This window comes from Pavona decussata, unplaced genomic scaffold, assembly GCF_977016875.1.
Source record: "Pavona decussata unplaced genomic scaffold, jaPavDecu1.1 SCAFFOLD_174, whole genome shotgun sequence".
NCBI classification, from domain to species: Eukaryota; Metazoa; Cnidaria; class Anthozoa; order Scleractinia; family Agariciidae; genus Pavona; species Pavona decussata.
The window spans coordinates 1,709,765-1,735,001 of NW_028145585.1; the positions used below are offsets into that span (position 1 = coordinate 1,709,765).

General features: G+C 38.8%; 2 protein-coding genes across 7 annotated transcripts in view; one reads left to right on the forward strand and one right to left on the reverse strand.

Annotated features, from left to right (window-relative positions):
• The window catches only part of LOC146463921 (uncharacterized), a 33,559-nt gene extending 25,775 nt beyond the window's left edge, over positions 1 to 7,784 (reverse strand). The window contains exon 1 of one of the 2 annotated variants that reach the window (XM_085083926.1): positions 7,657 to 7,784. The gene's annotated coding sequence lies outside the window, so the exon portion shown is untranslated. Of the gene's footprint in view, positions 1 to 5,175; positions 6,270 to 7,656 lie in introns of those variants that run through there. The other variant, XM_085083925.1, reaches the window with a different exon arrangement.
• The window catches only part of LOC146463922 (uncharacterized), a 34,505-nt gene that overhangs the window by 8,291 nt on the left and 977 nt on the right, over positions 1 to 25,237 (forward strand). For 2 of the 5 annotated variants that reach the window (XM_085083896.1, XM_085083892.1), the window contains exons 2-24: positions 7,847 to 7,941; positions 8,040 to 8,127; positions 9,444 to 9,590; positions 10,827 to 10,975; positions 12,002 to 12,151; positions 13,206 to 13,289; positions 14,002 to 14,119; positions 14,654 to 14,745; positions 15,331 to 15,429; positions 15,533 to 15,620; positions 16,184 to 16,233; positions 16,888 to 17,296; positions 17,891 to 18,207; positions 18,962 to 19,252; positions 19,369 to 19,629; positions 20,064 to 20,366; positions 20,906 to 21,280; positions 21,598 to 21,681; positions 21,954 to 22,169; positions 22,857 to 22,946; positions 23,315 to 23,589; positions 23,888 to 24,053; positions 24,658 to 24,771. In XM_085083896.1, coding sequence (XP_084940022.1) covers positions 7,847 to 7,941; positions 8,040 to 8,127; positions 9,444 to 9,590; positions 10,827 to 10,975; positions 12,002 to 12,151; positions 13,206 to 13,289; positions 14,002 to 14,119; positions 14,654 to 14,745; positions 15,331 to 15,429; positions 15,533 to 15,620; positions 16,184 to 16,233; positions 16,888 to 17,296; positions 17,891 to 18,207; positions 18,962 to 19,252; positions 19,369 to 19,629; positions 20,064 to 20,366; positions 20,906 to 21,280; positions 21,598 to 21,681; positions 21,954 to 22,169; positions 22,857 to 22,946; positions 23,315 to 23,589; positions 23,888 to 24,053; positions 24,658 to 24,762 — 4,052 coding nt within the window. In that variant the 3' untranslated portion in view covers positions 24,763 to 24,771. Of the gene's footprint in view, positions 1 to 6,575; positions 6,773 to 6,877; positions 7,942 to 8,039; positions 8,128 to 9,443; positions 9,591 to 10,826; positions 10,976 to 12,001; positions 12,152 to 13,205; positions 13,290 to 14,001; positions 14,120 to 14,653; positions 14,746 to 15,330; positions 15,430 to 15,532; positions 15,621 to 16,183; positions 16,234 to 16,887; positions 17,297 to 17,890; positions 18,208 to 18,961; positions 19,253 to 19,368; positions 19,630 to 20,063; positions 20,367 to 20,905; positions 21,281 to 21,597; positions 21,682 to 21,953; positions 22,170 to 22,856; positions 22,947 to 23,314; positions 23,590 to 23,887; positions 24,054 to 24,657; positions 24,772 to 25,237 lie in introns of those variants that run through there. The other 3 variants (XM_085083897.1, XM_085083894.1, XM_085083895.1) reach the window with 3 other exon arrangements.

A 25,237-nucleotide genomic window follows, 5' to 3' on the forward strand; every position in this document is an offset into this window, starting at 1 on the left:
ACACTCTTTCGCGATTTTCACTTGATGTCTGAGAGTAAAGATCATGTTTTAAAATTTTCTTGGCTCCGCCAAGTCCAGTGAGTTGTGAAATAAGATCTTAGCAAAGACAAGATGCCCCTCTAATGGCACTACACGGAATGCTTAATGTAGCCCCAATTATTCCCCATTGTATGTTTCGCAGATATTTAAAAAATATCCTCCCTTGGCCATTGAAATAATTGTCTGAATGGTTTTATTCAGATATATTGCGTGATACTTATCGTTGTGTTACTAGGAATCATACCAGAAATAACTATGCAATAACGTCATGACCCCGCTGAACTGGTCTGGCCTCCTCTAGCTCTAATCCTTCTCGTTGATCATTCGATCTGTTTTTTAAAGCGGATTTTCTTTGCTGTGAACTCTCCCAATTTCCGCCGTTTCAACGGCCGAGTACTACCTAGAAGTTATTATTTCGATTTACTGCTTGAAAAAGGTTGGTTTTCTCTCTGAAAACGGCAGATCCGGAGTCTTAAATTCAGACATGTGGCCGCCATTGAACGAAAACAATTTTTCCAAATGATGATTTGCTTTGACGTCACACAAGTAGAGATGAGTGGGTCCCCTCCCTCGTGATATACGCGCAGATAATGGAGTTTGATTGGGCCGCTTTTGTTCAAGACAATCAAAACAATAGATCCCTTTTGGGAGAGGGAAGAATTTAATCTAGTTTTAATGAATAAATCAAATGATGATTTGACGTCACACAGAAGTGATGAGTGGGTCCCCTCTCTCGTGATATGTGCCTGAAAAATAGATTTTGATTGGGCCGCTTCTGTTGAAGACAATCAGAACAATATATCCTTACTAGGGGAGGACAGAGTTTAATGCATAAATTAATGTGCACATTTATGACACCGATGAAGAAAAAGATACCCGACCGAAACCTAGACACGTCATGCCCTGCGGGCATTCCGTGTAAAAATTGAGCTTAGATTCCATGTCTCTGTTGTAATTATACACTGACATGACACGGGACCTCACCTTTATGTGAGAAGTATTTTCAGACGCCACCATCCCAGCGAAAGAGACTTCTAGAAGCACATGGAAGCGAAAGAGTCACAAACCATAAGATTATCACCAAAGATACCACGAAAGTGATTGCAATGTTGTATTTGATTATGATCATGAAATTTGCTAATGCAACATTTAAAAACAACTTTGTACAAGAGCAGAGAAAACAACATTTCTTATACAACAGCTTTCATTCCATCGATGGTAACACTCGCAGACTCAACACTAGGTTGATAAAGTACGTGCAACAAATCTTATTTCTTGATAACAATAAGACAGTTTATTTTACACTAGTTTTTCCATTTGCAAAATAACATTAGTCCTGAGCAAGTGCAGTGTACGAAGGCACCGGTTGGTAATAGTGATGTGTGTCGCTGCATTGCATGATACCAGGATGATAGTATAAATTCCTCTCTCTATTTGAAAGAGTCTGAAAGCATATAAATGTTGGTCAAGATAAGCGAATAATTTGGTAATAATTATGGACTAGCTTTCATGGAAACGAAAAGATTTTACAACTGAAAAACTGCTTCATTTGCAGAAATTATATCACAGGCTACGATTTGGCATTAGAGGAATATTACTAAAGGTAAACAAAATGGGATGTCTTGATGATTATTTACAAATGGCCTTGGACCAGATTATTGCTGAAATCGCAGAATCTCAGAGAAAGCTACTCACTCTCTGCCCTTAAAGGGGAAGAATCACGAAAATTTGCTGTCATTTCAAAACCCAAAAATGTTGGACTGTTAGCAGAAACAACAAAATAATTGTCAAGTTTGTTAAAAATAATCACCCCAGTACAATAAAACTGTCGATTAGTGCCTCTAGTCAGAGGCAGAGTAGGTAGGTATGGATTGAAACTTGAAAAATGTTAGGCTAATTTTTTTCAAGTTCTTGCATTTTTGTTTCCAAGATGCGCTAGAACAGATCAAGAGATGTTCCTTTCAAGAATTGAGTTGATTTCTTTCCTTTCGTTGTTCTAGAATTATTTTGTAGCTAAGTTAAGGTCTTATTCCACCATTTTTAAGAAAAGATACCAAAAACCCCATGATACTTCCCCTTTAAATGATTTTAGACTTCAGTGTTAACACCTCAATACAGCACGAACTGCGTCTAGAAAATATATGTTAACAGCTACATTACTATTTCTTTAATTTTGCAAAAAGCGAAAGATCTGCACCTTATTGACATAGTAAGTTAAAGTAGAGGCAACATTGTTCCAATTCTAAGGAATGTAACTGTTGAAAAACTTTTGAAGATAAAAATTTGAATTGGTAACAAATTCGAATTGGTAACAAATTCGAAAGAACTGAGACAACTATTCCGAGAATAAACCAAAGAATATAATTCTGTTTTCTTTGGTTTTATTGCGTAGCTCTAATTGACTGAGAATCAGCAATATCTAGGCTACGTACATATGAGCAAGTGAGCTAGAACGAAACGTTAGAAGCAATACCTCTACAAATCATAGGTGATTTCTAAAAGTTAGGTTCTTTCAGTGCGTATTGATTAAATAACGAAAAGGGTATATATAGATAGCGAAGAACCTTCGTCATATATAAATTATGAATTTGTAAATAAAATTTAGGTGTCTTTACTTTTAATTTACAGTTTATTCGTTTACTGTGAAGGCTTTCACTCTCTTTTGATTTTGATCTAAATGTGGAGCAAAAGTGGACAGCTATTTGAGCAATCTTTCACTGCCAAGTCGTTTACCAGAGTTTTGAATAAATGAACTCTGACATAATCTTCTGCACTGGCCACTTCAGTGGTCTCATTTAGCTGATGAACAATCACAGACATGCATAGCAGTATTTAATTAAGTTTAGTAGCTAAAAATTTACCGCAAGACAGAAATATCCTATAGGAACCATTTTCTAAAATTCGTGAGCTTTAGTCGTGATTTGAAGAAATGAAAGTTTGCCATTTGTAAACTAAGAACAACAATAATTGCATTGGCCAATAATTAGAGGTACAGTATATGGGTGTAATTATTTTCACAAAAAATAACTTAAATATCTTAAAATCGGGACATCACTTCAAAGAATATTAAAATGTCTGGCAGAAAGTGGTATTAGAATTGAAATTTTTTATGTGGAGGCTGGTCGTCACGTCTTACAAACAGGATTTCCGAACTCATTCGTCAACACCTCAATTGCTGTAATTATCCCTTTAGCGAGGTACCTGAATTCCTAGTCAAACGAGTGCCGATATACCTATATTTGTATAGCTTATAAACCGCAGTTATTCAAATTATTAAAATCGTTAAAAGACAATCACAAGATTTGGCTGTGCCAAGCTGAAACCCTTGACACGTACAAAGCACGTTTACCTATTAAGAAACTTGGTTGTGTTTATAAAGAGTGTATTCACTAAAACAGTAGGACTACTGACAGATTTCAACCTATGTTATAAATGCATTTATGAAAACCTATTTTACATGGTGAAAAAGATAACCCCCCCCCCCCCCCCGCATCTTCAAAATACCCCAGTTGGAGTTTTCACGATGTTCACCGGAGCTTTTATTATGTGCCTTAAAAAATAGACCCAAATGGAGGCGAGCCATGGCTGGCTTATTTGCTGAGGACAATTGAGAACCATCTTGAAAGAATACATTTCAAGCACTGTTTTTTAAGTAGACTTTCCATGCGTGACACTCGGCCTATTTAGGTTCAGGTGGCAAGTGAGGATCCCATACACATTGCCTTCAGTTTGCTGTAAAAGAAAAATCCTAAATAAATTTTACATGGACACCAAGCGGTTCATTTGGTTGGATATAATTAATGATATCTGTTCGGATGGCCTCAGAAATTCGGATTTAATCGTCAAGAAAATCTGCAGTTTTCTTCGTCAAAATTTCAGCTCAAAATTTCGTAACACTGGAAAAGTTATTCCTTTCATCTTCGACGGGGCAAATATGTCGATGCAAAAAGGGGCAGCTAGCATTTTCGTAAACTGCCAACAACAGCTAGTTAATTCCGAGAATAAAATTCCGTTTTCTTAAAGTTTCTGCGACTTAAATTTTCAGCTGAAGCAGCTGAACAGATTAATTTTGTTATAAGCGACACAAAACGATCTAGGAACACAGTAGTTCTTGTCGTTGGGTGCCCCTGATTTAAGGAAAATTATAGACGATGCATCTATCTCGTAGTTCACATGATGCAAGTAGTAATGAAGGTGGTAAACAACTGAACATATTTCATTTGAGTTACACCAAAACTCCCGGCTACGTAGACTTGACCTTTAATTTTAGATGCAGTGATTTCACAGTTCGTTTATACAGAGAAAAATCTTCACGAAACTCTGGTTAGTTTTAGTGGAATGAAAGAGAACCAGATAGTTCTCGAAGGCCATATAAAGTTGGAAGGAATCATCCCATATGTTATGCCTTTTTTGTCGTTGTCTATGAATTTTATTCAAGGCCATCATTAAAGCTTTCAGTTACAATTTTAGCTTAAGAATCAACGATTACCGATGAAAAAAATATGTTTTGGTCTCACTAAATGATATTCCGTAGCGACCAATGCATCTCCAATGTTGATTGAACGAATGCAGATGTATTCTCCCGTCTTTCGAGTGTCTGTGTGGAGGACCTTTGCACGAAGCGGTCGAGTCAGAAAAGGTAACAATAAGACATTGCTGTTGAAATAACAACAGCCTGAAGCTTTCTTATGACTTACGTCTGACGGAGGTTGGACTTTGATTTCGTGATAAAAATGATCGACCTTTTGTAGTTTGCACTTAAAAGCACTGGAGTAAATCGTCCACAATTCAAATTACTGGGAAGTATTTGTAAGTTCGTCTGTAAGCGAGCGGTGCCGTGGTCAACATAAAGTATCGTTTAAGGCACATTCTAGCCAAGTTAGTATACCGAGGATTTCAAGAAATTGTGTCCTCATTTAAGATAATGTATAACTTAATGATCCTCATAATTAAACGGTATTTTAAGGTTCATGTGGCTAGCAAACAGGACAAGGTACTGAAGGAATGCTGTTGTTTTGCTCGAGGCAATAACTACCATGCAATATATATAACTTTCTGTAGGATCTGTGTCCCCGTTTGAGAAAATCCAAGCTTTAAAACAAATAAAGCAACTTCTTCATGCAAGGCAGCGCTCACCCTAAAAATCCTTTACGCTGGGAGCCACGCAACAGTTCGAAGAAAGGGTCTCTGTTTTCCTAGGCGTTGGCATTCCTTTGTCTTCACATGTTTGTCCGTGAAGGCATCTGTTACCAACATGGAAAGCAAATTTCTTGTTGTATCACAAAACTGTTCTTTAGACTGGTGTAGGTCCATAACTAGCTAAAGGTTTTTGACCAGAACCTTGTTAGCACGATTTCATCAGTTGTAATACCCGACAAACAATAATGATTAATGATCTGTTGCCATCTTGTTGGTCGGTGTCAATTTACAATCATGCTTGGCCCTCTGGTTGCAATTAGTTTTTTTACAAGGATTTTTTTTTCTTTTTAATGTCAGACGAACGCGATACATTTTTTTGATCTAACGATGAAACTGTTTTTAATTCAAGAAAATCTCTTCTTTTTTTTTCTTTTTACTTTTTTAAACCATGATCTATTTTTCTTGGCTTCAACATCCTCTGGTATTATTTTCTCCGGTTATTAAAAGTTCACCACAACCACATTATCTTTATCTGTGGATCTATGAATTCTAGGAATGCATTGGAACATGTCTACTTATCACATCGCACCGCCTTTAAAGTTGACTTACAAGTGCCAATCTATGTCACAATCATGGCACAAAATCTGTTGGATATTCATCGAATTTACGTAAATCAGGAAACACTCCAGTCAGTTGGCGATTAGTGCAGATTGTTTGTCTTTTTAGCAGCATGCTATGACACCATATCACATTTCGTTTGCATGCCATTGGACGAAGAGCGCTCGAATTTATATCCCACAGGTGGACTCAATTTGGAGTACATCTAATCACGGCCTTAAATACTTTACAGGATAAATCCGTTTTAAAGGCAGGGAAATCCCTTTAAACGGGCTCTTGAGTTTCTCAAAGAGACACTTCATTTACTGTTTAGTTTTAATGAATTTTGGGATTATTTCCAAGTTTGTTTTTCATTTGCAATCTATGCCCAAAAATGTTGACTTTTTATTTCCAAGACTTGTATTAACTTTTTCGGCTTTTGAATCTGGTTTCTTTCCAAGCGCTAAATTTATCCTTCTTGGTAACCAGCTTATGTATACAGTGTTTTTACAGTAATAAATGCTCCGCCTTCTTTTGTGATTATTTGAGAGTTCTTGTAACTTTTCTGTCACTTCTGTCTAGCATGTTTGCTTTCTCATCTTGAAAAAGTGTCAAAGAGTTGTTGAAAACGCGCTTTCGGAAGTCGCTTTTTTTGCTAGAGATAAACTCTGCTTTCTATCCTTAGAACCCATATCCATTGCAAACGTCACTGGAAGATATAAATTCCTGATGATGCACAAATTTGAAAAAATCCCGGCTTTACAAAAATATGCGTTCCAATGTATGTGGTGGATCGTGGAGGACGCCACTTCCGCGCGCGCAACCGTTTGACGCCATAAAATAGGCGGGTTAACCAAACCGGTGTAAAGGTCTTCTCGCTTTGAATGTGTGAAGAGTGAAGTGAAAACAAGTACTACAACTAAAGCAGCTAAATCTCACGAAATGCCGCGTGCTGTTATTTCTGTATTTTTGTATGCGCTCGCAACAGTTTTAGCCGGTAAGTAAGGCAAGAAGAAATTTGAATTTGACTCCATCCCATTGTCAAATCTGTTAACAATGGGTAATTAATCATTTGAGAGACCGTGTAGAGACATAGGGAAGGATTTGGGCTTTTAGAAAAGTGGCTATGGGACCCTTCAACTAGGTGCTAGGTGTTGAAAATTATTAGTACAAGATTAGTAAAGGATTGAACACGGCAGGAGAGTGATCTGGATCTCTGGACTGAGTTCAGAAAATAGTAAATCTTGTGCGATGGTTTCATCGTCACAGGAGGCTTTGCTAAGCTCATTATAAGCTTCCCTCATATTGTTATCTCTTGGCAAGACCTACTATTTTACAGAACTGAGGCGTCCACGTTGGTTGAATAAGTCGAAGCCAACTTTGTTCCTCCAGAAGAAGTTTTCCCTTCTCCTGCTTACTTCGGGAGGGTCAAATGCCTTTGAAGTGACTCACAAGGCAGTTGTCTTGTATGGAATCTCCTCCCGACCAACAGAGCTTATGTTTAGCTTTGACTGTGGGCTTTAATATCAAAGGATAGTTATGATATTGGAAGATCAAGAAGGCAGAAGTCCCATTAAGACAACCCGACCTTCAAAACGCATTTAGTATCTGTAGGAAGAGTTTAAAGTAGTGGATGGATTTTTGGGCGCTCAGATAACAGATGGGAAAACATCTCAGGAAATGAAACCTTAAAATTTTCTGTTAATATATCTTAAATTGTGCCTGTTTTTGTTTCTTCAAGGAAGCGGCCAGTACATTGTACATGTTAGCACTCAGACTTGGATGATTTCTGGGGGAGTCTAGAATGATCTAAAACTATTTTGTTATTTTTTAGTGAAACTTGATATCTTCGTTAACCAAAGGCTCAATCATTAGACCTACCTATCTCCTCATTTCACTCCTGTCTCGTTAGTAGTCATGATGAACGCTGTGACACTGCCTTTCACCTTCTTTGTTTTGCTTCTAAGCCCACCTTCAAGAGCCTCTCTTCTTCCCATCCTGAAAATAGGTCTGGAAGGCCTTGACCATCTTGTTAACACCAGACATTCCCTATCCTCCATTTTGTTTCCAGACTCTGTCGAAGCAAAGAACATAACCATTAAGTTGGGCTTCATTGGAGCTTTGGACAAGTCCTTGGGAGCTACAGCAACCTTGGGACGAGAATTGGTAAGTTTGTTTATACCATCTCCTTGGATTGTTGAGCACATCATGATTCCCATGTGCATTGACTTGTGTGTCTTATCTGCGCTCTGTTAATCTTTCAGAGTTCAGCGTTCAAAATCGCCATTGAGCTTATCAATGCCGACGCAGCCAAGAATGGGAGTAAAATACAGTTCTCCATGGATTTTAAAAGTGAGATTTTATTGTCTTATTGATGGGAAATTGGCTTAAAGCCACATGAGTTCGGATTTAACTTGAGAGAGATTGGATTCATGACTCACCGTGGTGTTTGTAGCCAACGAGTTATTGGACTTCCGAGCCTGTTGGCAATGGGGTTTTTCCTTATTTGTAATCAATACGGAATGCAACTGTTTAATCTTAAAGGTCTAAGACTCATAAAATTAATTTGGCACGCCATCCCAAACTATTTGCGTTCAAACGATACACACTAGTAACCGATCCATAACAAACTTTTGAGACATGGTGGATGCAAGGTCACCGTTTGCAATGGTATCAGCATATAGTCATAAGAATCTACATTGAACAACTGTTTGTAAGTTATGAATACTGTTTTACTAGTAATAACTAGATTAAATGGCAGATTATAATCTAGTTATACGGTAAACGATAAAGCTGAACTGGCAATGAATTGATTATGAATCCACAGAGTGATTGAATTCAACCCTATAATTTTTCCGTTAATACTTCAGAGTCGCGATTTATTTCTGAGATATTCTAATTGAGAGCAATGAAAGAAGAAGCAGTATCACACGACAATGATGTTCAACAGTTTTCGTATGGAATTGCCACACTTGATATTTCATTCTCAGAATCAAAGTTTCAAAGCATTTGTCTAGTTAACATGTCACACATTGAGTCATGTACTTCTAAACGCTCCAAGTCAGAGTATGACTTCTTGTGTTGTGGACTGTGAAGAACAGACAAGATTTCGAGTTGTTGTCTTGCTTATTTTAGCTTTAAAAATTAAAGTAAAATCCGTCAGGTAGGTAAAAATGGCATGTTTGAATACAATTTGAGACTACACTGGACATCAAGCTGAAACAATCTGTCTTCACAAACAACGTTATAAAATGTCTGCTACTATCTTCATCATTATTATCTGCCTATCACTAACTTCCCTCCTAGACTGTGTTACTTTTCGTTAATATAACTTTAATGTATACGTTAATGTTAAGTCTCAGTATAGAATCGTAAGTGCGGTCATTTAATTGAAAGCTTTTCGCATCACGTTCCTGTGGTACTCTATCTAGCTATTTTATAAGGTCTTTTCTCATCAAGTTGGTGTTGGGAAAAACCTTCTTGTTGACGAGAGCGATTTAAGCTTAAAATGACAAGAAAAGTTAGACAGTATCTTGACTTGAAACCTTTTATCTCGATGTTCATATTATACCAAATGTAGCAAAGACTGAACAAAACTGTAAAGAGTGTCGCATAATATTTTTGAAAGGCCTTTGCTCTGAACTCAATAATCGAACGTTCCACCGCAGGCATGATCAAAGATGGAGGCACAAATCCTTCCACTACGTGTAAGATCGCAGCCCAGCAGCTCGCGGCAGATACTGATATTGTGGGAGTCGTTGGAGCAATGCGTTCGTCGTGTTCTAAAGCATCTCATCAATACTTCAGGGACAATGGTAAGCAAAATTGGAGACACAGATCAGGGGTTTACGTCAACACATTGATTTGTAATGATCGTTTGTAGTGTGATCATCATCTTGCGGCGAGTTGGTGTTACCATGCATCACTCTCGTGTGTTTGGAAGGGGAAAAGATAGAAATTAGTTTTCTCTCTGGGGATATAGCATTTTGCTCTCGATTGATAATTATGTCGTTAGATTGATTTAAAAAGCATCATGGAAATTTGAGACATGGTGATGTTAGCTGAATATGTTTATATACTTTCTTTTGTTCTCTTCGTTTTATTTTTAACGCTTCCGAGTTCATCAATCAAAACCAGCTGAAAATATATTTCGTTTACTGAGAATAGCTGTCCCTACAAAGTACAGTAAATCTGCAATAGGAAGTGACAAAATTAAAAGCGAGGAGTCGCTTTGGTTGAGGGAATTTCGTCGAGAACTCAATGGGTCCAGTCCTTGAAGAAGAGCTAGTGTGATCAATGTTATCATCTTGTAAAGACGAAATAAAAAGCTGGCTTTCTTTCTGTATGAAAGACTCAAGCAAGGGGATCGTTAATTCTTATCGAGTTTTAAGCCAGATGAAGTCTGTGAAAACTTGTCAAAGTTGTACCTGGACAATATATGGAGATAAAGCGCTTAATACTGACATTAAATTGTTGAGATTTTTGAGAGATATGAAAGTCTTTGGCTAGTGCCGCCCCTATCCTAACACTGACCTTTTAAAACTGAAGATGAAAGTTTAGATTTATGAGGAATGATTGTAACAAATGTGCAGATATCCATTGGTTGGGCTTGATTTGTTTCAAGGTGGGACGTTTATATAAAACGACCCTCTTTACTTGAAGACTAGGAAGCCTTGAATAGTGGCTGTGATATATGCCGAGAAATGCTTCTCTCTTCACTTTAAAAGGCGTTTATAAGTACATTCTATGGTGCTAACCGTAAACCCTTTCAGTTACACAGCTAAACTTTTGTGTGGAGCAATAATAATTTCATTTATAGTGGCAAAAAGTAAACTTGAAACTTGAAACAACATATGGGTTGACATTTTAGTATGTCAATGAAATCCTTTGGTGTGATTATTCAAATGAAAACTCTTCATCAATACTTTAAATTGATGCTGTCTTTTTTTCGGTATTTTACAGTATGGACTTGAGATGATCCTTAAATTTTTATTTGAATTTGCGCTTCTGGTAGTGAAAGATCTTATACCTTTACTGTTGTTTTGACTTAGCACCCACCATGACCCAGATATCATATGCGTCTACTGCAGTGGAGCTTTCTAACAAGAAGAAGTATCCTCGGTTCTTCAGGACTTGTTCTACTGACACGTATCAGGCCACTGCACTGGCTGAACTAGTGAATTACTTCAACTGGAGAAGGGTGGGTAAAGATATTACACATGGATGATTTGGTGAACAAAGTGTGCGTGTGTTTTTGGACGAAGTCAGCTTATGTTCAATGTTCAAGAAGGTCATTCAGCATGCTGAATGCTGTTTGAACAGAGAGAGCAACTAAATTCAGCATGTTTAGAGAACATCAAGAAATTTAGTATGGATTCAGTGATCATTCAATGCATCATAGCGTCGTTGAACATTTCTTGAAGCTCTCTTGAGCAAATGTTGCACCGTGTTTAACCTTTTATCTTTTGCTTGACTCTCTGTAGTAGGTCTTCCTCTCACCTCATCCAGTAGTGCCAATTACGAACCAACTGAAAGGTCCTTTTTTTGTCAGGATCTTTGAAGATTGGCTTCCAACTTTCGTCTAAACTTCTAAATTCTTTTGTCGTAATTACAGACGAGTATAATCATACCAAAACAAAAATACAGCCTAAGGTTACGTATGAATAGTTTAGTGTGAGTCATTTAAAAATTTAATGATTATAGGGAACACCATTTTAAAATTCACAGTATTGTTTCCAGTATTAAGGATGACATTTTATAGCACAATTCTTCCATTGATCTTGATTCTTATCACACTAAATTGGATGGCTGTACATTATAAACGACAACTCATCTGAACGCACAGCCCGGTTATAATCTAAATTTCTTGGTAGTTTTATTAGTCTTCTTTTATGCAATTTAAACCAGACCAACGCCAAACGATAAAGAGATTCTCCTGATTTAACCCAAGGATGAGAATTGAACCGAACGTTCTTTGCTTGTAAGCTACTAGGTCGGCTCACGAGATTTTGAACTCTCTGCAACTCTCGATGGCCTCAGTTCTCGTTTGGCCACGGTTTAACAGCATTTTGGAAGAGTAAGTTGTCCGCCTTATGAATACCAGTTCAATACATCCTTGGGTGGGATTTTTTTTCTTCCCTTCACCTGCTCACGAAGTATCCATCCCAGTATTGTCTAAGTTTACAGACATTCTTTAATTTCCTTTCTCCCTTTTCCGTTACTGCAGGTTAGTACCATTGCCACATCAGATGACTACGCTAGAAACTTAGCCGACAGATTTGAACGGGATGCACGTTTGAAAGGAATTAGAATCTATGCATCTTCGAGGCTTTCGAGTGCAGTAAGCCCCGAGGTTTTGGACAGCAAAATGCAGCTGGTGAGATTTGTCCTGTCAGTTTTGTTTGCATTGTTTATTGACAATTCATGACTAAAAATAGATATTTAATGGAATGTAAGGTATCCATACACTGTGTCATCAAAGGTATTGTCAATGATCAAAGGCTTTTTAGCAAAGGCGGTTCTGCTTGCGACAATTGTCATTCCAAATACTGTTATGTTTTCCCAAGTAATCGTTGTTTGCCCAAGAGTTTGATTGCTTTTCAAAACTTCTTGTTATACCACCCTAAAATGTTTTTAATGGTTTTGAAATTGCATCATCGTCGCTCCCAAAACAGTATTGATTTACAAAACGCTAAAATTAGCAACGGCGGGAAACGAAGGGGATTCTTGATTCAGACTCAGTGGCGTCGAGTAACTTCATTGGCGACTTTTTGTTTCCTTTGGAGATACGAAAGTCTTATTTTTCTTTCCCAGAGCTTTTAATAATTACATATTATAGTTACTTGATTATCCACGTTTAATTTCTTATCGTAAAAGTTGAATCCTTTCAACACGTGTTTACTAATCGGCTCAGCTTTTGACCCCACTCTCCCCTCCCCTTGTTAATTCCATTATCATGAAGAGGTCATTCGAGTCAACACTATCATGCGGTTGTAAACTCACAAGGAAAGTAATCGGTCTAATTGTACATTCCTGATTAGAATTGATCCTATTTAGAGTACAACTACCATAGTGTGTATTTGACAGATTTTGATTAATGTCTACCAGGAAAGCAATGGGTATGGATGTACATTCCTCATTAGCGTGCAAATACCATGGGAAAATTGTAATAACGACAGCAATACAAATGGTTGAAGTCAAGTATTTTACATCCACAAAACTGTCCTACACGAATCAAATCTATTAACAAGCCGAGAAGATTAAAGCAGCTTTCTACATTGTTCACTGAACATGAGAGCATTGCAATGAACGAATTTAGAAAGTGGAACTTTAAAGTTTCAAGTGCTGTGATAAGCTACCTCAGTTTTTTGTGGTTGTTTTGTTTTTCTGTTTTGTTTTGTTTGTTTTTTAATTTCACTGTCTTCTCGTAGATCAAAGACGCTCAAACAAGAGTTAACCTCATATTTGCTCTGCCTGAAGATGCTCTAGCCATCTTTGAAACTGCAAAATCCAAGGTAGGAATACGTCTGCAGTGTCTTTTGATACTTACAGCTCTTCTAGTGAGGGTTTAACATAGTTTTGTTTTCTAGTTTTAAAGTGAATAGAACTTTCTGAAATGTTATAGAGCGGCGGAAACAATTCGTTCTAGTAATCTTAACTCGTTGTTGGGTTTTAGCAGCCAACAGTAACAACATTACAACCTCACCAATGAATCAGCTCCGTTTACAAGAGACACTGCCAAGAGTCAGAAAAAAGAGATTGTCAGCTATTTTTAGCAACTTTTGGAAAAGACAGAAATTATACTTCCGCCAAGGATAGCGTAAACGTAATGGTCCAGTTTAGTGAAAAAAAAATTGTGATAGTGAATCAAAACTATTAACGGGTAAGAATGGAAGTGGATTGTTACTTCGCCACGATTTTTCATTTCATGTCTTGAAACATTTCCACACTGAAAAAGAAATTATAGATTGTTTTCCTTTAAAAAATTCACTTGCCATCTTCCACTTCGTGTTAAAGAGGAATTATTTTCTTGAGTGAGCGTGCTCTGTCATAATTTATGAGCCATCCTGACAAAACACCAGCAAAATCCCGAAATATCCTGGTTCCAAATTCGCTGATATCGAGTTTTCTCTCCCACGCATTGCCGGGGTCTGTTACAGGACACAACTCGAAATCAGGTCCAGCTTGGAACCCACCTTTCACGTTTTGTTAATTCCTGTTTTACAGGGTATGACCGGTCAGGGGTGGGTGTGGATTGGTAGTGATGGTGTTTTGGCCACCCCACCCTCCAATAAGACAAAAGCTGCTCAGGCTATGCAAGGAAGTGTGGGTATTCTCCCAAAAGGTACGTGCCAGAGAAACTGAGTGTGTGTGTTTTACTTAAAGATCTGTGTCAAAAACGCCGTAGAAAACTTCACTTTTTAATACTCAGTTAATTCACGTTTTTAGACTATTTCGGGATTATTCCAACTGAGCAATCTTTTCTTCATTCCTGTTTTACAGGGAATTAACAAAGTTATAAGCCTAAAGTTATAAACATGTTATAAACCTGGTGGTTTCTTGAGGTCTCCTCGCCACTACCTTGACTTGTAACGAATACGAGATGAATTCGTAAAGACCGCGTGGAAGTTTAGAAAACAATGTTGAATGTGCGGTCATTTCACAGTGTTGTTTAGCGTAGGTCGGTAACGAAATGTACCAATGATGGATACCGTTCGTGAAGGGCGCTCATTCAAGCTTTCTTTCTTCTTTTTCTTTGTAACGTTACCATTGTGTTGGTAGTGCGTAAGGTGCTTTAGGTCCTTCAATGTCATAGGCGGCATGTTGGGCTAATTGCTGAAACATCTCAGTCATGGCCTTGTACTTGTTCTTCTTTTAGGAGGATTTGGTCGAAAGAGTCTTAATATCATCGTCATGTGGCTGAGAAAGTTAGCCCTGAAGGACCAGTATCCCGGAATCATTTATGAGCATGTAAGTTTGGAACCTTTCATTGTCTAGATAGAAACAAGAAACAAAATAGCTGCCAAAATACGGTTTACAAAATACCGGGGAAAGAAAAGCGTCAATCAAACGTACTTCTTAGCAGCTTACTTTTAATTGGTCATACGTTGAGATTTTTTCCACAGATTCAAAAGTTAGAATCATTTTTTGCACAGGTTGATAAACAGCACCACAGGTAGACATTGCTTAGTAGCTTTCATTTAAATGGCTGCACTTAGGATTTCATCCCAGACTTGATTTCATCCACAGATTTTATAAGTTAGAACCACCTTTCGTACAAGGTGATAAACCAGCAGCACAACAGGTAGATTTCGCTTAGTAGCTTTGCACTTAGGACGTCATCCCAGACTTGAAGTTAAACAACTTTATACAACGGTAATACTCAGTTTTTCAATGGTTAAACTGGGAGGTTCCCACCACATCCTCAAAGAAGGGGAACATAATACTTGGTAGGAGGGTTAAGAACTCTGGGAATGAGAGTGGTAAATTTCGCTGATATGCCACTCATATCTCTTGTCAGATACTTGAACCCAGTTTCAAAATATTCCTTTGCAGTTGCCCTCAACCTCATCCTATGTGCCTCAAGTTTACGATGCAGTGTACGCTTACTATCTGGCTTTTGACAAATTAGCGAGACAAGGCAGAATAACGGAGGTAAGCTTTCCTCTCATCATGACGTAGCACTGTCGTTAAATATCCTTGACATTTTAAAGTTAAGATGTTTTCAAAACTAAATGTATGTTTCTTATCGTTGTAGAATGACCCTCCTTCCACTTTACGAAAGTTGGTTTATGACGAGTTAAAGAAATTCAACGACAAGAAGAGTGAATTTGTCGGTGCTCAAGGTTGGTACTTTTCTGTAACTATCTCAGTTATGTCTAGTTTTCAGCATTCTTCACTGAATCAAGACAACTTCAAAATCACCAAGTCTCTTTCGGCTAGAACCCATACCGACTGAATGAACTGACTCAGTCTGACCAGTCTGGTCGTACCAGTCCAACTGACTAGGTTTTTCTAGACTCATCTGACAAGCACTTGGTGACTGAAATAAATGTGATGGTATATTTTCAGCCTGGTAAATGAATGAGAATGATGTATTATTCCGGAAAGTGACACAGGCATACTCGGAAAAACGAAATCCGAGTGCTCCTATCAAGAGTCGAACCAAAGACCTTCCGATTACTAGTTCGGATGCTCTACCACTGAGCTACAGGAGACTCGTGGGAACTAAGGCCATTAAACTAGGTTCATGGGACAAACATCCTGCATACTGCTAGGATTTGAATGTCGAACGTGTGGTATATGAAAGAAATGTGATGGTATATTTCCAGCCTGGTGAATGAATGAGAATGATGTATTATTCCAGAAAGTGACACAGGCATAACTTTAACATTCATCTAATCAACAGGACCTCATACATACTTTCAGTCTCCAGGATACGATGTCGGTAATCTTCAGGTAAGTGCTGAGTGACAGAAGTACTTAAAAGTTGTTAATTATCCACAGGCTTAAGGTATGAATCACATTATTTTAATTCTTCGGTTACTTTCAACTAAAATGATAAACACAGTCTTGACAGCAGAACTCTAAGCGAAAACATCTTAACCAGTGCCTAGCTCTGCGCTAGCTCGAGATTTCAAGATGGTTTCCTTTTATGGTCCATCAAAGTTGTGCTTGCATGGAACGAACTTCTTGTTCCAATGGTAAATTTTAAAATGTCAAGATATTTAACCTATAATGTCTTCGCTGGGAGCAACCTTAAGACTGTAAAGTTTCTTGAAATTACCAAAGAACGTTGAAACTAATTCTCTTAGATGTTTGCTACAAAGGAATGGTTTCACCTTGGACAATAGTCGCCATTTCAACGTTCTCTGTAATGGTGAAGGATAAGATAAGAACGTAATTTGAAGCCTCACATTTATTTTTATTGTTTGCCACCAAATATAATTTACAAAGATTGTAAAGAAATAAAGGAAAATGGCGAGGAAGGCCAAAGAAACCATAAGGCTTATGTCGCATGGACTTCTTCAAGACAACTGATGTTATCCCAAACGAAAAACTAAAATAAACACAGTTACTTTGAACCGTCAAAATAAACCCGCTGAAATTTACTTTCTCCAGGGTCTTACAGTAACCAAAGTGGGCAAGTGGAGCAAGACTATCGGCGTTGAAAGAATGAACGTCGACATCATTTGGCCGGGTAACGCAAAGAATCCCCCCACGGATAAAGGACTCCCGGGTAAAACCACCTTCAGAATAGGCTTTATTGCCCCCATTCACCCGGACCTAGCGGGGCTATCGGAGCTCGGAAGGGAGTTTGAATCCGCATTTCGCGTTGCTGTGGAGATGATGAACAGAGACTTGTCATTGTCAGTGGATTTTGACATAAGGATTCAAGATGGCGGAGTTGACCCTAACAGATCCTGCAAGGCGGCTGCTGAGGAGTTTGCTAAAGATGGCGTGGTGGCTGTTATTGGTGCTTATCGCTCTTCCTGCTCAAAGGCTGCTGCTAATGTGTTAGGTACGATGTCACCTGTTTGTAGTGTTACTTTGAATAGCCAAAAAACCTAATGGAAACGTAAAAATAATGATTCAGTTTTGTTAACAATAATCTTACTAGTACACAGAAACTACTGTTAATTATCGGATGGCCAGCATTAAAATGGATTGAGTCAAAAAACTGGCCATTTTTAAAGTCCTCCCTGTGTATTTTGGAGAATTCGCTAAAAAAAACTGATTTTAGCTTGTTTTTCCCAGGAGAAATCACTTAATAATTTATTCTCTTTTCGGTGCTCTAAGAGCAATTTGATGTTGGAGAAAAGGTACCTTGTCAAATGTTTGAGCAATTCTGGCCAAAACGCCGAGAAATCTCGTTAAAAGTACCCATTTAATTTACTGATAAAAAAAACATAGCAAATAATCTCTCAGGCCACTGAATGATGCCACTTTCTTTGTTAAGAACTAAGTTCAATTTATCAGAAGGGGGAAGCGTGGGAGGGGATCATAGTGTCGGTTGGTTTGTTGTAGATGACGTGAGAGGCCGAAAATGTTCCGTTCCGGATGGTGGCGATGTGTTATTGGATTCTAATGTATCTGTTTTTTCTTTCGTCTGCAGGCTCCAGGATCAACAGAATTCCTCAAATCTCGTACGGGTCCACCTCTGCCGTTCTCTCGGACAAGACGAAGTTTAAGTATTTCTTCAGGACGTGTCCTTCTGATGTGCATCAAGCTTCCGCACTTGCGGCTTTTTTCCGAATGTATTTGTCACCGGAAGTGGGCACGGTGGCCACAAATGACATATATGGTAAAGGACTTGCAGACTTGTTTGAGAAGGAAGTTACGGGCATGGCTGATGCGCCAGTCAATGTGGTCAGCAGACAACGGTTCGATGTGAATGCGCGTGCAGCAACGGTCCGGCCAAAGATACAAAAGGTAATTCCAAAGAATTCCGAGCTTGATGTCACTTTAGCGAAGTTAAATGCTTACATCGTTTTTGTCTTTGAAACTTTTCCTTCGGCGAAATTCAATAAATAATTTGCTAATACCATGACTTCAGTAAAAGTGATTCACATTGCAAGGAAATACTTTTTAAGACAGATCTTCAATGCAGCTGTAATAAAAAGCGCAACTTATCGTATAAGTTTCACTTCATCAACGAATGCAAAATGTTTTCACGACTCATACCGCATTTTACTGTAATAACCGAAAAAGGCAGGTATTGTTCAAGATGTTCATTTCTCAAAGTTTTTTTCCAACTTGATACTAAGCGTCAAAGCCACACCACACATAAACGAATCCAGGTAAGACTTAATTTTACGAGGGTAACCGACACTTAACAGTAACTAAAATTACTGACAAACTTGTGGCCCTCTAAAAGACAAACATACTAAATTAAATCAAAATAAAAAAACCTGCGCTTACTATATAGCTATTTATAATAACATTCACAATAAAAGTTAAACTTGCTAAAAATAGTCGATAAAAATGAAAATAATGATAAGAAAGCTAACTATTTACAAATTTGATTCCACGCGGTAATTTGAATGTTGACACTTCAGGATTTCATCCACAAAACTAAAGTTCAAATAACATACAAAATTTAGTCCCAGGAAGAGAGGATTTGTCGCCGTTTTCCTTATGCGATAATTTTAAAGTGGCTCATAATTTACTTCTGATCTCTTTTCAGTTGAAGGCGTCCGGTTCCAAAGTCCACTTGATCAGCATGGTACGCCATGATGCAGAGACTGTCTTCCAACAGATCAAGGAGCTTGGCATGACGGGTGAGGGTTGGATGTGGATTGGGACCGACGGCGCAACCACGTCCACATTCAACCAGCAGAAGGAGTTGCAGCGAGCCATGCAGTATATGATTGGTACTCAACCCAAGAACGGAGAAGGAAGCGTTTATTTGAAATTCCTGGCGAATTGGATAAAGAAGGATTCAACAACATATCCTGGAATCGTGCACAGCAAGCCGGTCAGTTTGTTGTTGTTTACTCTCTGATTGTTTGTATTAATACACGAAGGTTTTCTACGACTAAAAGAAAATAGGGCTTTATTAAACATGTCGTCGTTCAATTTTGATAATTGCAGTCCACGCCTACTTCCGCTGCCTTCACCGCCCAACTGTTTGACGCTGTTCACGGCGTTGCCTGGGCTCTGTCGGACCTGGTGAACAAGAAAGTTATCAGCCGAACAACCGACGTGCAGACTGTGCGAGACAATCTTTACCAGAAGTTGCGCACATACAATGACCCCAGCTCGGGGTTTCCGAGCGCGACTGGGACCAACAACCGCATGTACTTCAATCAAGACCAAGATCCTCCCCCGCTTTATGATGTTGTTAACCTCGTGGTAAGTACGTCAAATTAAAAAAGAATTCGAAACTCGACGATAAGTTCAATTTTCTTTTTAAAAGGTTATATTGAAAGCAGCGACTCGAACGTACTGCTGCAGAACTTTCACTTTAGTGAACGGTCACGCAAAAACATGTTTTTTAACACTTTACTGGCATTGTTGATGGATTCTAAGATTTCAAGTCTGAATCACCTAAAAAAAACATTCTCTTCAAGGCATGTTGCAGTGCTCAAATTTCCAGGGCCATTTTCAGCAGTACATAACGATGTTTTTCATTTCTGTCTGATCCGAAATAAATTAAAATTGGAAAACCACTCAAAACCTCTTCATGCGATTGATAAGTCTGGCAAAAGAGAGCTGCTGCCTCCACCCCGTAGTATTGAACAGAACACTGCAGTTTTTCCTCACAAAGACGTCTTGTTACTCTTCAGGGCAACAACTGGATCACTGTAGGTCAGTATGACTCCAAGACCAAGGAAATCACTTTTAGGCGAGATCCAGTGTTCCCTGGCGGCGTCACTATAATGCCCGGGAAGGGGAGACCTACTTACAAGATTGCGGCGTTTTTCCCTACACATGAGGATCTAGGACCATTGAAGACCCTTGGTTACGAGTGGCAGGCGGCTTTCAAGGTCGCAGTGAAGCTTGTCAATTCAGGCCCCTTCAAAGTGGCTTTTACTTTCGTCCTTCCTGATGGTGCCTTCGATCCTGACTCTTGTCGACGCGAAGCTGAGGTAAGACACTTGGACACATATTTTTAAAGGCTTCTATCGTCCACTCGGGAGTATTGATATTAAATAACTAGACTTTCCACAAGTCGAGCTCACAAATGTTTTTTTCGGGAAGACAGCTATGACCTGCTAGACTGGAAACAAGAAGCGAAGGACAATGAGAAAGTCTTTAAATTATTGAAATAAATTGATTGATTGATTGATTGATTGATTGATTGATTGATTGATTGATTGATTGATTGATTGATTGATTGATTGATTGATTGATTGATTGATTGATTAAAACCCCGGAAAGATAATGCTCAGCAGCTTTTATTTGATTTATAGTCTCATCCTCAAACTCCCTTTGTATAGCATAATGAACAGAACCACTGTAAACGTTTCTCAAGAGCTTTCATTTTAAAGTTCACAGTTTAGGATTTCATCCTACAAGGGACCTTCCTTAGAATTAAGAGCCACATTTCATTGCCCAAGCTTGACCCCATGAGGGAAAGGTAGACACCAGTTCTTGACGACTTACTCTGCTCTCCTCCATTTTGTAGAAACTTCCAAAAGACACAGACCTTATCATTGGAGAGGCCAGATCAGAATGTTCCATGGCTATCGCCGAGGCTATTAAGTACAAGAACATTCCACAAATATCGTACGCCTCCACCTCCGCGCAACTATCAGATAAACGGAACTATCCACACTTCTTCCGCACATGTGCCTCGGATACCTACCAAGGACAAGCGTTAGCTAAACTGGTGCAGAGGTATAAATGGTCTCAGGTGTCTACCATCAGCACGACGGATTCGTACAGTGACGACCTCGCTCGCACGTTTGCCGTGGAAGTGAGGCAAGTTGGAGTCGACATTGCAACTGAACAGCGGTTTGAAGCACACACCAAGGCCAGCATTAAGGAACATCTAAAAGAGGTAAGATCTTTTCGGTTTTGCCGTATTTTTCATTAGGACGTTTTGGCCACTAATATCTTTCCCTTCGTCCTCATTCCCTTCAAAATGCGTCGTTGGAAACCAGGCCTCTACTACGTACCTTCAAATTAGCAGCCTTCTTGGTAGTTACACCTATAAAATGCCCCACATATTTAAAATAGGCTATAGCCAAATATCTTGGCTGTTGTAGGTTACCCTCATGTCCTGAGTGCCTACTATCAGAGCGAAACAAACAAAGAACTGAAAACCTTCCATTTGTCAACAGCATGCGACTAAACTATTCATTTCTGTTCCTGCAGATAAAGGAAAGTGGGTCCGCAGTGAATCTGATCAGCGCGGCTACTGATGACTCTGAGAAAGTGTTCCAGGAAGCAATAGAACAGGTAACCAACCAATCAAACTCCGTCGATCGATGTTTGATTTGCTGTTGACGAAACTAGTATGTGACCTGTTTGGTGTATCCATCCTTTCAAATTTTCAAAAATGGAAAAGAAAACGGCCGGCTCCTAGGAACTTACATCCTTCGTGTGAGTCTCGCAAACCTCATGACGTAACAACAACTGTTGATTACCCCCCTCACGCTTTTCAAATATCCAGCTACCTTATCACAACTGCCATTGCGCTTAGCAGCTTATGTTGTCTTTATCGTACCCAGGGTATGACCGGCAAAGGCTGGACGTGGATTGGAACCGACGGTGCTACGACATCGACTTTCGCTGACGCTCCTAACTTACGACAAGCCATGCAGGGTATGGTAGGTACCAGGCCCAAACATGGTGAAGGAGCTCTGTACCAAAGACTGCTAAAGACCTGGAAAGAGAAAGATGCAGCCTCGTTTCCAGGCCTCATTCATTCTCCTCGGGTGCTGGAGGTTAGTTCCGAGGTTCTTTCAGTCCCTAGAGCAATATAAGGCCGATGTGTACAGCACAACTTGCCTGCAATGTGAAAAGGCCATTCCCTAGTTTCTTTGAACTTCGTGACTAAAGCGAGGCTTATTGCAAACCTTTTCATATGAAAATTAGTTTTGTATACGAATGAAAACAAATTTTCATATCAAAAACTATGTACGAATCCTCGCTTTCATAATGAGGCTCAAAGCAACTCGGAAACGGTCTATTGTATCATAAAAATTGAACCTACAACTTCCTTAAGATTGTCGCGCACGACACTTCAAATATCTTTTAAAAGAGTTTGAAATATGTTTTAGCCAATGTTGAATGACGAGCGTTGTATGCGATTTTCGTTTACATGATACGAACAGTGCGCGCAATAAAGGTCATTTACTAGGGTAGTAAGCCAAACTCGTAGCTTCTAAATGGTCTCTCCCATGAAACCCTGGAGTGTTACATCTTTCAGTCTGTTCTTGGTAATCTCTATTACAGGAGGTTCGTTTAAATCTTTCCTACTGTCTTCAATACACAATGCAGATGGCGAGAAAAGACGGCTTGATCACCAAAGAAATGTTCTCGCCATGCTTAACAAATGTTTCCTAACTATACAGCCATAAGAAAAACAGACCTGTCGTGGGATTAAATCCTTTTCTTTCTCTCGTTTTCAGGCTTCAGCATATGTTGCGCAGGTCTATGATGCAGTTCTTGCCTATGCGCATGCTCTCACAAGACTTCATGAAGCGGGAACGATAAACAAGGTGAGGAGACCATGCGCTGTTGCTTACTGGCAATCTGTAAGCTGCTGGTACCTTTTCAAATGTTTAATATGATTTAATTTAGCCTTTTGCCGTATGTATAAGCAGATATGTACCTAAGTTAACTATATATTAATCATGATCGAGCACCGGTTCAAGTAAAGGAACGAAACGGACGAAAAAAAATGTTGAGAAATGTCAGCTGACTTTCACTGAACATATTTTCCATTGGAAATAATTGTAATTCATTGCTGTAAGCAGTGCGTTGCCTTTAAATTCAAGGTTTGAGCGCTATTCATGTGCGGGTCTTTTTCTCCGGATTTTAACGTAATTTCTCGTTAACGTTTCTGCGACCAAACGTTGTTTTTCAGTATTCCTCCAGAGTGGACGTGCAAAAGGAGTTAATAACTGAATTACGAAAGATGAAAGATGAAAACACGGGATTTGAAAGTTCTACCGGCGGAAAAATGTTTTTCGATTCTGATCAAGACGCACCTGCCATTTACGATGTGGTGAATTTAAATGGCGACTCGTGGGTGAAGGTTGGCTCGTACGACCCCTCCCCGGATCAAGGCCTCAGAATGAAGAAAAAGATCGTATGGCCAGGAGGGAGCATGGTCTCGCCACCAGATCGTCACACACCAAGGTAAGGAGACCTATTAACACTTGAGGTTACAGTATTTAAGGAGTTGAAGAAGTGTAGTTTAAGAAATCCCCTTCTTACTAGGAAAAATCAAGTTCAAAAATCAATAATAATATCTTGCTTTACGTGTCTTCGATGTTTTTTGCGCGGCAATTCAACATCTTAATACCTGATTTCTTTCTCAAACTTGTGAACATAAAAACGTTTAGAAATCCCCAGTGTTTTCATGTAAGTTGTTGCTTGTTCACCATCTGTCCTTGGTCCTAAGGTCTAACCCGCCACTCTTCTCTATTCTTTTCAGTGTTGAAGAATCGTCCGTCACCGCGGAACCTGAATCCACCAGCGTCAGTCGAGGTGGCGTTTTAGCTCTAGGCGTCGTGTTTGGTGTCTTTGCTGTTACTATGGGAACGTTTATAGGATACTTGATATACAGAGAGAGAAGAGGAAAACCTTCCTTTGCACCGCAGGTGAGTTCAAAGCCTTTTCTTCGGCATTCTACAAAAAAAATGCGATAAGGCGAGCAAAATAGCGTCAGAGAGGGTTAACGCGCAGCGATTATGTATACACTCGATTGCAAAAACGTTGACACCTAAAAAGCATAAACCGTGAACGATGAGACCTAACGGATTTGTGGGTAGTGTTTAAAAACTAACCTCGTTTCCATAATCAATAATTTACCATTCTCATTCTTTACAATAAAAAAAAAGTGCTGAATTAATTCTTCCGAATAATAATCTACCAAATATTGCTTAAGTTCATTGACTGATTTGAACTTAGGCAAATCGCGAATTGTATATCACTCAAATTGGCCCTTGTTGGCCAACTTGGACAGTTTAAGAAAAGCTTGGACAGTTTTCATCATTCACCACGTGCAACTAATTTTGGTCATCAACTCTCGCACGAGAATAGATATTATGCAAATAGATTTAGTACACTTATACCCATAAAGCCATTGGGTCTTATCGTTCACGGTTTGTGCTTTTTAGGTGTCAATGTTTTTGCAATCGAGTGTAGACATTCAAGTGATTTAACACAATGCTGATCAGTTCTTCTTTCTGCCATTATTTTCAGGTTTTTAGGCATACACATCAATCGCCAGTTACTGAAATATCTGCTGTCTTGAATAACGGAAATATACCAGTTATAAGAAATCAAAAGGAACCTGTAGATGTGTGAACGTTAGAGGTGAGGATTAAATTGACTGCTGTTATCACTGTGTTCGATTCTAAACTGATAAAGAATAAGTTACTTTTGGTTTTAAGCAGAACAAGGAATTTCTTACAAAAGTGGCATGAAAAAAACACTTGAAGAAAGTTACTTTTGATATTTAGCAACGAATTGCTAACTAAGTTGGCGTGAAAACAACACCCCCTGTGAAATAATGAACTAACGAGTTTTGGTGTTCTGTCTTTAGACAGCAACGGAAATGTTTTGCATATAATAATTATTGATTTTGTTTATAAACACTGTGAAAAGTTCTCAGAAAAGGAAAATGCTTTGTTGTTTTTTTGTTCGTTTGTCTGTTTGTTTGTTTGTTTGTTTGTTTTAATAGTGGAAATTCACTAAGCTACCCCAAGCTAGTTTACAGGCAATCCACTAGAAAATAACGAGAAACACAAATAATCAATTAATTGTAACAGGTTCAAAATCC